Raw genomic sequence first — 14325 nt, forward strand, 5'->3', positions numbered from 1 at the left:
ACGCGCTATCTCAGAGTCTCTGTCCCCCCGGCAGGCAGGTCCCTTCCCATGTGTTCCCATGGAAGCGGGGAGAGGGGGACGGTAAGATTCACCTAGAGGCTCTTGTTTCCCACTGCTAAGTGTCCCCTCCCCCAGCCAGCCCTCAGCCCCCACCCGTGTCCCTGGCTGGCCTTCCCGGCTGGGCGTGCTGGGACGCCCCTAACCGGCTCCTCTCTCCCCTCAGGCCTTCAACACCCTGGCCAGGACATCCTGCTGAAATCCACCAAGAAACTGGTGAGCATGCAGGGTCTGGGCAGGCTTGGGAGCCCCCCGAAGTGAGAGGGGGTCTGGGCAGCTCGGCCCCCTTCCAGCAGGAGGCGCTGAGATGGGGACAGAAAAGCAGCATGAATCTGCCTTTCCCCGTGAATGATCTTGCTTTTCTCCAGCACCTTCCTCGCTGAAGGGTCCCAGTACAGGGATCCCTTGCCTGGACTTGAGGTGCAGCCACCTCTGGGGTGGGGCGTGGGGGCTGGTTATACAGGATCCCTCGCCAGGGGCTGAGGTGCAGCCACCTCTGGGGAGGGGCGCAGAGGCTGTTTAACCATCACACTGCCGTGCTATACAGCAGGCTAGGCCAGGATGCTGGTGGGGCTATGGTATCTAAGGTGGATGGAAACTCCCCACATTGGAACATGGCCAGGACTGTAATTTGGGATCTTTAATGACCCCTTGTGGCGAAGCCTGACCCCAGACGGCACTCCCAGCAGCACAGTGCCGCCTAGCGCCCCGTTGGGGCATTGGCTCAGTCATACTGCTCAGAGGGTGCCCGCCCTGGGCATGGGGACCGCCCTGACTCAGACGAGAGCACCCCCACTGAGTGACCCGGCTCTCCCTCCAGCCCGGCACCAAAGCAGCGGGCAAGGGGCGCCCGACAGTGACTCGTTCACTCTCTCTTTCAGGGTAAAATCCCCAAAGGGCACCTGGACTTGAAAAGTTCTCCGAAGAGAAGCAGCAGTAAATGCGCCATGGTCTAGCAGCAGCCACGCCCCTGGAGCACCCCATAGTGCCCCCCACCAGGCGCCACGCCGGAGCCACTGTGCCACTCCTCTCCTTTCTGCCACGCTCCTGCTCCTCTGTGACAGCGGGGGCCAGGCAGTGCCCTGGAGCCGGGTGGCTGGGCAGAGCTGAGCTCCGGAGCTGGTGTCTCCGAGGGGCCAGGCCCACAGCCAGTCAACCTTCCCACTGCTCGTATGCTCCGAGAGAGGAGGAACGGAGGGCGGGGGTGACCTGCAGGCTGATTTGGAGGGGGAAGGAGCAGAGGGGGAGCTGGAGAAGAGGGGGGGCTGCAGACAGGAAGGAAGGGGGAGAGGGCAGTGATGTGGGGGAGACCTGGCCGTGCTGCAGCCACGGTGCAGGGTTCGGCCGCTTGTTGCTCCCAGGGGGCGCGTTGATTCGAAGCCCTGGCAAGCCAGGATCCCTTCTCCCAAACCAGCCTGCGGGTCCCCCGGGGGCCAGGCGAACACTGTAAATTGGACTCGCTGCTCCATCATGTGTAGGAATGACTGTCTGAAAACCCAGGGCCCCCAAGCCCAATGTGGGGCCCAGTGTCTCCACTCCCAGGCACCGGCAGAGCCCCCTGTGTATCTTGGGTGCCCGGCGCTATTTAATTAACGACATAAAGCCCCAGCTTGTACCCTTCGCTCTCGGCTCCGGGGTGTTTCTTTGACGGCACCGAATATGGGCAGCGCGGAGGCTGGTTGGCAGGCTGCTGTGGTGTCAAAGACCCTCCCGTGTGCCAGCCAGCAGCCCCGAGATTGTCGACATGAAGAGCCTTAAAAGGGCAAATTTCACACACACCCCGCACACGGATTCTGCTTTCCTCCTGGGCCTCTCACAGCTGAGCCTGTGAAAATGGGCACCTGGGTCCCTTTTGTTTCCTGTCCTGGGTCTCGTGCTCCTGGCCGGCCCGTCCAGCCCCCACCAAGACAGCTGCCATCCCCAGAGCCAGGCTGGGCGAGCTCAGACCTTTTATTGGACCAGCGTCTGCTGGGGGCCGAGAAAAGCCTTTGAGCTGCACAGCCTGGTGTTTGCCACGTGCCCCCTGCCGTGGGGCCGGCTGCCTGCAGTGCCCTCTGCACAGCAGCCCCTGGGCTCTGGCCTCGCTCCCGGCCCCCTAAGCCAGGAGCCCCCCCCAGGAGCCCTGCCCGCCTTCTCGGCAGGCCCACAGGAGCGGCTGTCACCCCCAACCCCAGCGCAGGCTTGCTTGGGCCAAGGAGACGCCGAGGGCTGAGCCGGAGGTGGGAAGGGCCCTGGCCCGGAGGCCGCCTGCAGGGACCAGGGCAGGACGAGGACCTGGGTCCCGAGGCGAGTGCTCCGCCAGGGGGGCTAGACAGAGCAGCCTGGGCCGGGCCCCTTGCCCCCCGGGGCCCCCCGGAGCCCACGTCGCCCCCCCCCCGGGGCCCCCCGGAGCAGCGTCTCCCCCCCCCCGGGCCCCCCGGAGCCCACGTCGCCCCCCCCCCGGGCCCCCCGGAGCAGCGTCTCCCCCCCCGGAGCCACGTCGCCCCCCCCCGGGCCCCCCGGAGCAGCGTCTCCCCCCCCCGGAGCCACGTCGCCCCCCCCCCCGGGGCCCCCGGAGCAGCGTCTCCCCCCCCTGGGCCCCCCCGGAGCCACGTCGCCCCCCCCCCGGGCCCCCGGAGCAGCGTCTCCCCCCCCCCCCCGGGGACCCCGGAGCCACGTCGCCCCCCCCCGGGCCCCCCGGAGCAGGCGTCTCCCCCCCCGGGCCCCCGGAGCCACGTCGCCCCCCCCCCGGGCCCCCCGGAGCAGCGTCTTTCCCCCCCCCCCCGGGGGACCCCGGAGCAGCGTCTCCCCCCCCCCCCGGGGCCCCCCGGAGCAGCGTCGCCCCCCCCCGGACCCCCGGAGCCACGTCGCCCCCCCCGGGGACCCCGGAGCAGCGTCGCCCCCCGGCCATGGGGGCTGCGAAGGGGCGGGAGGCAGCCCGATCCGGCCTTTGGCCCCTGCGGGGAAGGAAGGGGGACCCCGGGGGCAGCGCCCGGCCTGGGGGCCGCAGCCGGCCCCGACCCTGCCCGTGGGGCTGAAACCCAGAGCTGAGACCCCGGGCCCCGCCCCCAGCCAGGCCCCGCCCCCCGGCCCCGCGCCCCCATCCAGGCCCCGCCCCTTGCCCCAGGAGCTGAGGCCCCGCCCCCGCGGGCCGCTCCGTCACGGGCTGGGATCCCCCTGCGCCCTTCCCGTCATGCCCCGCGCCGCCGCCACTTTGGCCCCGCCTCCCGCGGCAGCTCCCGCCGCTCCCAGAGGGCCCCGCGCAGGCCAAGATGGGGGCGGGGCGAGGCGGCTGAGAGCGAGGCCGGGAACCCCCCCCCCCCCCCCCCCGCCATGGGGGCCGCGCGTCCTGCTCGCGCTCGGCGCCCTGGTCTGGGGGCCTCAGGTGAGCGGGGGCCCCCCCCGGCCCCCCTCCCCCCGCCAGGGCCCGCCCGCCCCCCCCTAACCTGCCAGGGCCCCCCCCCGCCGGCCCCCTCACCTCCCCTCCCCTCCCCCCCCGTCTGGGGCCCTCCCCAGGGCCCCGGCCCCCCCCGGCCGGCACCCCCCCCCGGCCTGCCCCCCCTGCCTGGGGACCCTCCGCCGCCCCCCCTGCCCAGCCCCACAGGGAGCCCCCTGCCGCCCTCCCCTGGGCCCGGCCCCCCCCCCGCCCTGCCCCCTCTGCCTGGGGACCCTCCGCCGCCCCCCTGCCCAGCCCCACAGGGAGCCCCCCGCCCCCCCCTCCCCCGCCAGGGCCCCCCCGCCCCCCCTAACCTGCCAGGGCCCCCCCCGCCGGCCCCCTCACCTCCCCTCCCCCCCCGTCTGGGGCCCTCCCCAGGGCCCGGCCCCCCCCCCGGCCTGCCCCCCCTGCCTGGGGGGACCCCTCCGCCGCCCCCTGCCCAGCCCCACAGGGAGCCCCCTGCCGCCCTCCCCTGGGCCCGGCCCCCCCCCGCCCCACAGGGAGCCCCCTGCCGCCCTCCCCTGGGCCCCGGCCCCCCCCGCCCCACAGGGAGCCCCCTGCCGCCCTCCCCTGGGCCCGGCCCCCCCCCGCCCCACAGGGAGCCCCCCTGCCCGCCCCTCCCCTGGGCCCGGGCCCCCCCCGCCCCACAGGGAGCCCCCTGCCGCCCTCCCCTGGGCCCGGCCCCCCCCGCCCCACAGGGAGCCCCCTGCCGCCCTCCCCTGGGCCCGGCCCCCCCCGCCCCACAGGGAGCCCCCTGCCGCCCCTCCCCTGGGCCCCGGCCCCCCCCCCGCCCCACAGGGAGCCCCCTGCCGCCCTCCCCCTGGGCCCGGCCCCCCCCGCCCCACAGGGAGCCCCCTGCCGCCCTCCCCTGGGCCCCGGCCCCCCCCCGCCCCACAGGGAGCCCCCCTGCCGCCCTCCCCTGGGCCCGGGCCCCCCCCGCCCCACAGGGAGCCCCCTGCCGCCCTCCCCTGGGCCCGGCCCCCCCCCCGCCCCACAGGGAGCCCCCTGCCGCCCTCCCCCTGGGCCCGGCCCCCCCCGCCCCACAGGGAGCCCCCTGCCGCCCCTCCCCTGGGCCCGGCCCCCCCCGCCCCACAGGGAGCCCCCCTGCCGCCCTCCCCCTGGGCCCGGCCCCCCCCCCGCCCCACAGGGAGCCCCCTGCCGCCCTCCCCTGGGCCCGGCCCCCCCCCGCCCCACAGGGAGCCCCCTGCCCGCCCTCCCCTGGGCCCGGCCCCCCCCCGCCCCACAGGGAGCCCCCTGCCGCCCTCCCCTGGGCCCGGCCCCCCCCGCCCCACAGGGAGCCCCCTGCCGCCCTCCCCTGGGCCCGGCCCCCCCCCGCCCCACAGGGAGCCCCCTGCCCGCCCTCCCCTGGGCCCGGCCCCCCCCCGCCCCACAGGGAGCCCCCTGCCGCCCTCCCCTGGGCCCGGCCCCCGCCCCCCCGGCCTGGGCCACCTGGCGCCCCGGGTGCAGGGCGGGGGTTGCAGGTTCAGCCTGGCAAGCGGCTGGAGCTGCGGCGAAGCCCCTGTGGCTCTGGCAGCCTGTGAGCGGCCCTGGGCCCCCTGGCTGGGCAGGGCCCTGGGGCGGAGCCGCCCCCCTTGCTCAGTCCAGGAGCCCCCCGGTTTACTAGGCCAGCCCCTTTCTGATTTCCTTGCAGGCTGGCAGAGGCGACGGTGTCCAGCGAGGCCAAGCGCTCAGGTGGGTGCTGGGGGGTGGAGCCGCCACGGCGTGGCTAGCGGCCCATGGTTGTGGGGCCCGGTTCGTGGAGAGCTGGGCGCGTCTGGCCTGCAGGGCTCCTGCTGTCTGCGGGGTCAGGGCAGGAGCACGAAAGCCCCTGCCTGCACTGGGCACTTGAGCCCCCCGGGCTGAGCTGCAGGCTGTGGTGCCATAATGCAAATCCCTCAGCTGCCTCCGGTGGGATTTATCCTCCCTGTGGGTCTGAGCATCCCAGCAGCGAGTCCCATTTCAGCGAGGATACACATGCTCCAGACCCGGCTAATTCTCCTGTGTGCCACGGAGATGGTCCTCCAGCAAGGAATGGGGGTGGGTGACTCGTGCTGTGCAGCGAGCTGGGGGCAGCGCCTGGAGCTCCTGGCTCCCCACCCTAAGTATTGGTGTGACGCAGGCTCCTTTGGTGACATCGCAGGGAGGGGGGAGGCTGTTGGCCAGAAAGTGTCAAAGACCCTGTGTCACGGAGTCCCTGGGCGATGCTCTGGAACTGCTCCCCATGAAGCCAGTCAGGACTCTGGGGAAGTCGCCTTTCTGTGAGCAGCCTGTCTTCAGGACACACAGCTCACACAGCTTCCACCTTCCTGGGTCTGACCTCGGAGCATTCAGCCTCCTCTGCCCCTCCGTGCGCTTCCCCCCAGTGAGTCCACTCAGGTGGGGGCTCCTGGGGAAGCCAGAGGGTCCTGCACCCCAACTTCGCAGTCAGACGGGACTCTCAGCCAGCCAGTAAAACAGAGGGTTTATTAGACGACAGGGACATGGTCCTAACACAGAGCTTGCAGGTGCAGAGAACGGGACCCCTCAGCTGGGTCCATTTTGGGGGGCAGTGAGCCAGACGACCACGTCTGCACTTCACTCCATGTCCCAGCCAGCCCCAAACTGAAACTCCCTCCAGCCCCTCCTCCTCTGGGCTTTGTTCCTTTCCCGGGCCAGGTGGTCACCTGATTCCTTTGTTCTCCAACCCTTTAGCTCTCACCTCGCAGGGGGGAAGGGCCCAGGCCATCAGTTGCCAGGAAACAGGGTGTTGGGCCATTCTCTGTGTCCAGACTCCTGCACACACCTGCCCCTCTAGGGCTCTGCAATGATCATACACCCTTACCCCACCACCTAGATACTTAAGAACTGCCTAGGGGAAACTGAGGCACCCCCACACTATTCAGAGGAAACATTAAGAACAGTCCCACTTCGTCACACCTGTTCTTGAGGGGGGGGCGCCCTGGTGCGTGCTCAGCTGGGGAAGAGTCAGTGTCACTCTCGAGCTTGTTAGGCTCAGTGGAAACCTGACTAGTGATGACAGTAAAATCTTTCTTCTGCCTGGGAGTCTGCTGCCCTTCCATCTGCAGCCTGGCTGCTCGGATTGCAGGCCCTGGGCGGCTGGACTGGGCTCTGAACCTTTCTCCCCTCTTTTCTCAGTGAGCCCGCTGGTTGCCACGCCGTGCTGGCAAGTGGAAGACTTTGTCGTTGTTCAGGATTGTGCCCCTGTGCACAACCTTCCAAGCAGTAAGTGTGGAGATGAACTGCCCTGCAGCCAGATAGTGGGGACCGGGGGGGGCTCGCTGGTGGTTACACCCTGCTCTGGTCCCTGGCTTGGGGAGCGCTGAGTGGGATGCACCCTGCCTGGGTCAGCTGAAGGTTCAGAGTGGGGGGGGGAGGGGGGACACTAGGTATCATGCCCCGCAGAGTAGAGACCCCTCGGGACCAGTGGGGGGAATGACACATCCCGCCCCACAGAGTGTGTGAACATGGGTTTCGTTTGATTTGCAGAAGACGATGCCCGAGTGCAGCATGACTGGCTTCATCGAGCAAATTAGCTGCGCTGTGTCCAAGAAGGAGGAGTACAAGAGGTGAGCCAAGCCCCGGGACCCTGCGGTTCGTCTCGGGTGCAGCATGGGGCAGCCAGGGCTTGCTGGGACAGAGCCTAGGAAGGCATCTTGGGCTCCTGGGTGTGGCTGCTTCATGCTGTATCCAGGGCACCTGAGCTCAGGGGGGGCAGCCAGGGCAGTGTTGCTGGAGGGTCCCAAGACTGCACCTAGCATGGCTATAATGGGGTCTGCTGCAGCCAGCCTCCCCTGTAATACAGTGGGGCAGCTCCCAGCATCCACTGCCAAGCCGCTTGGACTGCCCAGGGCAGCGTGTGCTGGGACCTGCTGCGGTTGCTGCCCGGCCGCGCAGCACTCCTGCCCTTGGCTCGGATCCCAGTCCTGTCAACTCTCTCCTCTCTCTACCAGCTGCCGCTCAGTGGTGACAGAAGCGCGCAGCTTCTGGAAGTTTGAGGGGGCCACAATCTGTGTCGCTGTGGCCTTCGCCCTGTTGGTCATGTACCGCCAGAGGGTGCTGGACAGGAAGGCCCTGGAGAAAGTTCGCAAGCAGATCGAGTCCATTTAGTGTCTGTTGACTCCCAGCAGCCCTGGTGCTGTCCACCTCCTCTGTGCCCTGTGTGGGGAACTGGGGCATGGATGCTAATCCCCTTTCCTGCTCCAGGGAGCTGTAGGAGAAGGGGACTGGCATCAGAGACCGAGATCATCTGTGTCCTGGCAGAGAGCACTGCAGTTCAGCCAACTCAGAGCCACACCAAATGCCGCTCTGCTTGCTCCCTGGAGACTCGGCAGCCGGCTGGGTCTCCAGGCACTGGGGATTCCCCTCTGTCCATCTCACCTGCCATGCAGAGGACCAGAGTCCCATCCCTTCTTGGCTCCCTTCTTTCCTGCCATCAGAGCACACGAGGAATCCCTTTGTGGCTGGCAGCGCCTGGTGGGATGTGGGGTGTGTGCCCAGCGAGGGCTGCCACCTTGCATCCCTTGGAATTAACACAGCACCCAGCCCTTCTCCTTATGCAGGTTCTGAGACAATAAACCCTGAGCCTGGATGCAGGAGCAGCCTCTGAGCCTGCCAGTGCCGGCTGTCCACCCCGGTGCAGGGTGGGAGGGAGGGCTGTTAGTTAATACAGGCCCCAGACTGGGGGCGGCCAGCAGGGCGCGGGGGACTTGCTGTCCCGTTACTGCTGGAGTGAAGCATGACCCTGCCTGGCTGAGGGGCAGAGCAGCCCCTCAAGCAAAGGAGGGGTGCCCTTGGCAGCAGCTCCTCCATTCCCTCAGGGGGATGCGGAGCCCCGGGCAGCTGGCTTGTCTGCTCAGGGAGTCCTGCCAGCCCTCATCCCCTGCCCTGTGTGCATCCCTCCCATGACCCCAGAGCAGCAGGCCAGGTGCTGGCACCCACTTCCCTGCTGCTCTGTGCTGATGCCAGGGCTGGTCTCCTGGGCCTCGAAGCTTGTCAAGCTCAGTGCATACAGGCTGATCAGACCAGCCCCATGGCTCTGCTTTTAACGAGTGCCAGGATCGGGGGAGAAGTGGGCAACGGTTTCCTCCAGCTGGGTAACGCAGCCGCCTGCAGGGAATGGGGGAGCTGCTCCCCCCAGCTGGCTGTGGGGATCCCTGTTGATAGGAAATTGCTGGGCTGGCCCCTGCCCTGGGAGCCATGTTGGGCTGATGCTATTACCCCTGCCAGCACAGCGCCCCCTGCAGGCATAGAAGGAGCTGGGCCAGGCCTCTTGGCACCATTGCGCCCTTTCCCCCTAGGAACACCCAGGTTAGCAGCTTCCTTCATGCCCCCATCACCCCAGTTCTATGGCAGCAAGTCACGGTCAAGCCAGTGTCTCTCCCAGCTGAGGGCCCGGAGCTAACAGCAGGGCAAAGATTTGCCCCGGGGGCCTGGCTATGCCTCATGAACGTAGGGCTTTGATCCATGACCAGCTCCAGGGGTAAGTCCCAGCACTGACCTCCCACTCCGCCGGCCCATCTCCTGGGAACCAAGGGTCTTGTCACACTGCGCCCTGCTGCTCTAGTGCGGGCCCCCGATTGGCAGCTGAGCCAGAGCCTGGGCAGGGGCTGGATGGGGAGGGGATGGAGGCGATGTCTCTGGTACTGGGTGTTAGCTCAGATTGATGCCAGAAGACCAGTGGTCCATGTTCCTGTCCCATCCTGCTGGATGCCCCCTGCGGACAATGATCTGAGCGTGCCAGGGAGCCCACAGCACAGCTGTCACTAATTACCCCCCTTCAAAGGCCAGGGAACCATGCCCCCTGCAGGTGGGTTCCCTCCAGCGCAGGCTGGGGCCAGCTCCTCCTAAACGCCCTAGATTAGAGTAGCATTTATTAAGTGCTGAGTTGTCGACTGCTTGCAGCTGCACCTCAGTCCTTGTGAAGGGCGAGGGGGGTGAAAGCTCCAGCCGTGTTCTCTGGGCTGCCTGGGCTAACAGCAGGGTGTGGGCAGCCCTGCATGGGGACCGACGAGACGAATGAGTGGATGTTTAGCAGCTTCCCAGCAGCCTGCTTGTCCCTGCCCCAGCCTGGGCTGAGGTCTGGAGAGCCATTTAAACATCCCCTCCCATGAGCTGGCCCGTCTCCGGCATTACCGGCCCGGGAAGCGTCCTGGTGCATGGAAGGTGCAGGGGGCCAAACCCTCCCTGGGGCGCCCCAAACATCGGCAGGAGGGGGAGCGTGTGGGTGCTGATGAGCAGGCAGCTGCAGTGCTAATTGGGAGTTGGGAGGCAGCTTGTCTCCTGGGGCTGCCCGTGAGCTGAGGGATGTTCCCGTGTCACTGCTCCGGGTGGGCCTGGCCTCCCACGCGCCCACTCCTGGTGGAGAGCAGCCCAGTGCACTGCTGCACAGCATTCTCCAATCTCCCCCCAGCAGAGCGCCCCACAACTGGGGCTGGGCCAGGACCCCCCCTGACGGAGCAACAGCAGGAGCCCCCCCGGTGCAGTTAGTGTTGCTCACTGGGTGACTGGCCCAGGGAGGTGCCCGGCTAGCCCTGCAAGGCTCCTGCTGCTCCCCATGAGGGGAGAGTTACAGCTCACGGCTCCCTCCTGTTCCGGTCCCTGCAGTGCTGCCCCGGGGCTGAGCCCTGTTCAGTTGCTCTGTCGGTCTGAGGTGACTGACCCTTGGTGCCAGGCTGGTTCCTCTCCCCAGCAACGCCAGGCTCCAGAGCTGGTGCCCTGGGACCCACTGCTGCCATGGGATCTCTGGGGCAGACCCGCACCCAGGCCTGGCAGTTCCCAAAAGCAGGCAGCAGGCTGGCTCGAATCCTCCCTTCCGCTTTCCCTCAAATCTAGTCACGCTGAGGTCCAGCTCGCTGGGGAGGTGTCGCCTGCCTGCTAGAAAGAAGCTGCAGGTGGCCACCCTTGGCTTAGCTCGAACAGTCAGGGTTTATTTTCTTCAAAAGGCTTTTACAAAACTGAATGGAACCAGGAATGTCATTAAAAAAACTTTCAATGCAATGGTTTGGTTTGGCTGTAAGGTCGAGGCCTCTGGCTAAGGGGGCAAGCGGTGGGGGAGCCAGGCGGGCAGCGGGGTGTGCTAGGGGGCTGCAGGCAGCAACTGAAAGAAGACAAAACCCGTGGCCCTCGTTTCATCATCTCATGGGTGACGTGCAAGCGGCCGAGCAGTGCCCCTGGGAAGTGGGGGGCTGGAGGAGCAGGAGGCACTGGGGCTTCAGCCCTGCCAAGTGCTTTAGGGACCGGGGCAAGTAGTAGCCCCCTGGAGCAGTTGGATAAGGGTGCACACGGGCCTAGGTCTTGGCAGGGTTGGGGCCCTGGGCATAGAGCTGGTTCAGCTGCGCTGAGTGCAGGCTGCTCACAGCTGGATTTAGGAGTCTGATCACAGGAGCCCATGTTCCGAAGTGTCCCCCTCTTGGTGCTGGAGGGGATTTGGAGGCTGGGCCATGGTGGCCGGGAGGGGGGTGGCTCTGCAGGCCGGAGTGCAGCAGGGCCGAGTGATGCCGGAGGGGGCTGTGGCCACGTCTCCGTAGTCCAAAGGGCAGCTGCAGTCTGCTCTGCTGCCAAGGTGGGGGTGTGCCCGGCACCTGGGGCTGCCCTGGAGACCGCAGCCCTGCGGCAGCCTCCTGGGGCAGACGCTGGCCATGCCACGGTCTCTCACCACCCCCTTCCTCCGGGCTCTGCTGAGCAGCGTGGCCACGGCCGGCCGGCTGGCCCCCCGCCCAGGTGGAGCGGAGGCATGTGCAGCGTGACACACGGCGGCGTGGGAAGGTGATCTGCGGCTGGGGTCCCTCACGGGCAGCGGCTACAAGCACTTGAGGAGGAAGGAGTTGCAGGTGGCTCCGCGGGGGCAGTCGCACAGCCTGCCGATGCGGGCCCCCTTCTTCACCGCGCACGCCTGGCCCATGGAGCACTGTGGGGACAAGGGAGGCACAGCTGAAGGGCGGGGCTGTGCCAGCGGGCAGCACTTGGAAACAAGGCTCCGCCTGGCAGGTGCCTTTCAACCCTGTGGTTACAGCCGGGCCCCTGAAACCCCTCTGGGCAGCAGGGTCTCGGGGGGTCAGTATGATCCCCCCTGAGGGGCAGGAGCTGTATGCAGGCCTGCAGCTCGCTGGGGGAGCAAAGGCTGGGCACTGGCTGCCCAAGTGGGGGCTGGGCCCGATCCCAGCGTTGGCACCTCTGGTTAATTGCCAGAAGCAACAGGCTCTGGGTCCCGCTGCTGCCCCAGCCAGATCTGTGCCCATACCGCATCAGCCCCCTCAGTGCGGCCGGGGGTAAGGCTGCGGCGCTGGTGGCATAAGGCTGAGGTGCCGGGGGCTGCCCTGGGAGCTGGGCCCTCTGTGTTAAGAGGAATCCCACCTCCCTGGAGCAGAGAGGGGCACCCTTGCTGCTGAGCCCAGCCCAGCCCATCCCCAGAGGCCTCGCCCAGCACCGGGCATGGCTGGGTCACTGAAGCCAGGGGAGGAGAGCAGGGGCGTCAGCTGTTTGAGGGCAGCATGAGCTCAGAGCCAAGCCCTTCCAGCTGCACCAAGAACAGCAGCTCCCGGGCGAGCGTCAGCCCACGCTGCTGGGAGAGGCAGCCCCCTCGCGGAAGGAGGCACCTCAGGCTGGCGGGCACAGTGGGTGCTGCAGGTTCTGGCCACGGGCCTCGCGTTGCCATGCGAAGGTGCAGAGAAGGGCAAGGAAAATGAGCAGAGAGTGGAACAGCTTCCACAGGAGGAGAGAGTATAAAGCCTGGGGCTGTTCAGGTTGGAAAAGAGCCGACTCGGGGGCGAGGACAGAGGGCTGTGACTCAGGGCTGGTGTAGGGGGAAAGTGGCACGGGAAGTGTCGTTTACCCCTTCACGTAACACGGACCCAGCGTCACCCAGCGAGATGACTCGGCAGCAGCCTTAGAACAAACCTAAGGAGGCTTCTTCTCCACCCAACAGCGCCTGGGGCACTCGTCACCAGGGGTGTTGTGAAGCCCCAAAGTATCACTGGGATCAAAGGAGAATTCATGGGGGCAAGTCCATCAATGGCTGTTTGCCAAGACGGCCAGGGACGCAGCCCCATGCTCTGGGCGTCCCTAAACCTCCGACTGCCAGAAGCTGGGACTGGACGATGGGACGGATCACTCGAGAATCGCCTGTTCTGGTCCTTCCCTGTGAAGCACCTGGCACCGACCCGCCAGCGACAGGACACTGGGCCCGGTGTGCCCCAGTATGCCCGTGGAAATCAAGGGGGGCAGCAGCTTTGGAATGAGGGGGAAGGCAAAGACGTGACCTTTCCCCATTACTCTAATGGCTCCAAAATGCTCCTGTCTGGCTCAGCTGGGGCAGGGGGAGGGCCCCCACCGCACCCACCCTGTGCCTAGACTGCTAAAACAAACCCTTGGCCTGGAGTGCGGCTGGTCACTGACCGGTCCCCAGGGAGCACAGCAGGGCCGCACAGGGGCCCACCAGCCAGGGAGCTGCCCCGGGCCTGCACCTGGAAGAGGAACGAGCAGCAAGCTCCGCTGGGCAGGCAGAGAAATGGAAACGCAGAACTGCTGGGCACTGGGCTTGCCCAGCTGGGGCGTTCGTTACCCACATGGATCCTTTAGCCATGGAATCAGAACGGGCCGGGGCAGCCCCGGATGGTACCTTGGGGACTTGGTTATATTTCTTCTCCCAGGTGGAAATCCTCTTGCTCTGCAGTTTCTCCAGCACGTCCTGCAGCTCCTCCAGCTGGGTGCCGCGAGGGACAAGGAGAAGGAGGAAGGTGAGTGCAAAGCCCTGCCCCCAGGGCCGGCTGGGGGGAGCTGGCCTGCTGGAAATTGCTGCTTTGCTAAAGGAGCGGGTGTGACAGCTAGTTACCCTGCCCCCTCCCTCTGCCTGATCTGGGCATTGCCGGGAGCTCTGATTCAGGGCTCCCAGCTTCACCCTTTCGTGAAACTGACACAGCCATTTGGGGGGCAGAGAACTGACTGCCCAGTCCCTCTCCCCTCTGTTCTCTTTTGCAGCAGCCGGTCCCACCCAGCTTTTCACATGGGAGCACAGGGACTGGCTGCCAAGCTCGGCCGCCCGGCTGTGACATTGGCCAGCACCAGCTGCTTCAGAGGAAAAAGCAAGAACCCCGTAGTGATGGGGTGACGCTGCCCCCCATTGGGTCTCCTCCTGGCCTCTAAGAGTCTTGTCCTCCCGGGTGTGCATCGGGGCTGCCCTGCCCTTCTCCAGACTCTCTCAGCCTTTGGGGCCGTGAGAGAGCCCAGGGTGGCACCAGGAGGCGCGTGTCTGCAAAGACACAGGCAGCCAGGTTTGGGTGAATGCCCTGGTCCGTGGGAGACACTGGGGGCCAAGCCCGCGCCAGGCCGGAGACAGGAACTCACCAGTTGTTTCTCTTGCGGCTGGTACGAGTGTTTCAGGGGAAAGTCCTGGGGTAGCCGGGCGTTCACATCTGCCTGCTGGTGGGCCAGGAGAGCCAGGCAGAGCAGGAGCATGGTGGGTCGCTGCATGGCGGGGAATCAGTGGGGAGCTGTGCTCGGCGCTGGGGCAGGACGGGTACCTGCTGCCAATGTGCCTCTCCACGCAGAGTGAGACTGGCCTGGCAAGCAGCGGGCCCAGCCCACGCACTGGGAGGGGGCTGCAGCTTGATAGGCTGAGGGCACACGGCAGGGACTGGTCCTGAGACCATTGAGGGGGCGGGGGTTGCTGCCAAACAGGCTGCAGCTGAGTTAGGATGAATGGAGGAGTCCGGGGGGGCGGGGGGGGGGGCGCGGCTGGAGCCAGGCGGCCGAGAGGCCGTTAATATTGATGAGAGTTACAGTGTGTTTGACGAAGAAGAGGGGGATTAAATGTAACGAATCCCGTGTCTGCCAGCTCCCGAGGGCTCCCCCCAGCA

General features: G+C 67.2%; 4 protein-coding genes across 4 annotated transcripts in view; 2 read left to right on the forward strand and 2 right to left on the reverse strand.

Moving 5' to 3' along the window:
• Window positions 1-1300, forward strand: part of RAB13 (RAB13, member RAS oncogene family) — a 10053-nt gene extending 8753 nt beyond the window's left edge. Inside the window, exons 4-6 of the mRNA XM_073323473.1 lie at window positions 35-81; window positions 224-273; window positions 939-1300. Of these exons, the coding sequence (XP_073179574.1) occupies window positions 35-81; window positions 224-273; window positions 939-1013 (172 nt within the window). The 3' untranslated portion in view covers window positions 1014-1300. The remainder of the gene's footprint in view (window positions 1-34; window positions 82-223; window positions 274-938) is intronic.
• The window catches only part of UBAP2L (ubiquitin associated protein 2 like), a 397837-nt gene that overhangs the window by 171154 nt on the left and 212358 nt on the right, over window positions 1-14325 (reverse strand). The gene's annotated exons all lie outside the window — the stretch shown is intronic.
• Window positions 1717-9352, forward strand: JTB (jumping translocation breakpoint). Its single transcript, XM_073323474.1, is given in 6 exon segments — window positions 1717-1769; window positions 5124-5164; window positions 6608-6672; window positions 6674-6694; window positions 6959-7038; window positions 7423-9352. Coding segments are annotated over 6 exon segments (417 nt in total). The 3' UTR covers window positions 7580-9352.
• LOC140902472 (cocaine- and amphetamine-regulated transcript protein-like) lies at window positions 9364-14022 on the reverse strand. The gene is made up of 3 exons (XM_073322581.1): window positions 13814-14022; window positions 13089-13172; window positions 9364-11378 (listed from the first exon to the last, which is right to left on the reverse strand). The coding sequence occupies exons 1-3, from the start codon at window positions 13937-13939 to the stop codon at window positions 11271-11273; spliced, it is 318 nt and encodes a 105-aa protein (XP_073178682.1). The 5' UTR covers window positions 13940-14022; the 3' UTR covers window positions 9364-11270.

The sequence above is a fragment of the Lepidochelys kempii genome, chromosome 24 (genome assembly GCF_965140265.1).
Source record: "Lepidochelys kempii isolate rLepKem1 chromosome 24, rLepKem1.hap2, whole genome shotgun sequence".
Classification (NCBI taxonomy): Eukaryota; Metazoa; Chordata; order Testudines; family Cheloniidae; genus Lepidochelys; species Lepidochelys kempii.

Excerpts from the sequence above, each read along its gene's own strand:
- LOC140902472 (XM_073322581.1), bottom strand. The coding sequence starts at position 13,939 with ATGCAGCGACCCACCATGCTCCTGCTCTGCCTGGCTCTCCTGGCCCAC. Across the intron at positions 13,173-13,813 it reads AGCCGCAAGAGAAACAACTG|CTGGAGGAGCTGCAGGACGT; the intron begins GTGAGTTCCTGT and ends CGCGGCACCCAG. Across the intron at positions 11,379-13,088 it reads AATATAACCAAGTCCCCAAG|TGCTCCATGGGCCAGGCGTG; the intron begins GTACCATCCGGG and ends TTGTCCCCACAG.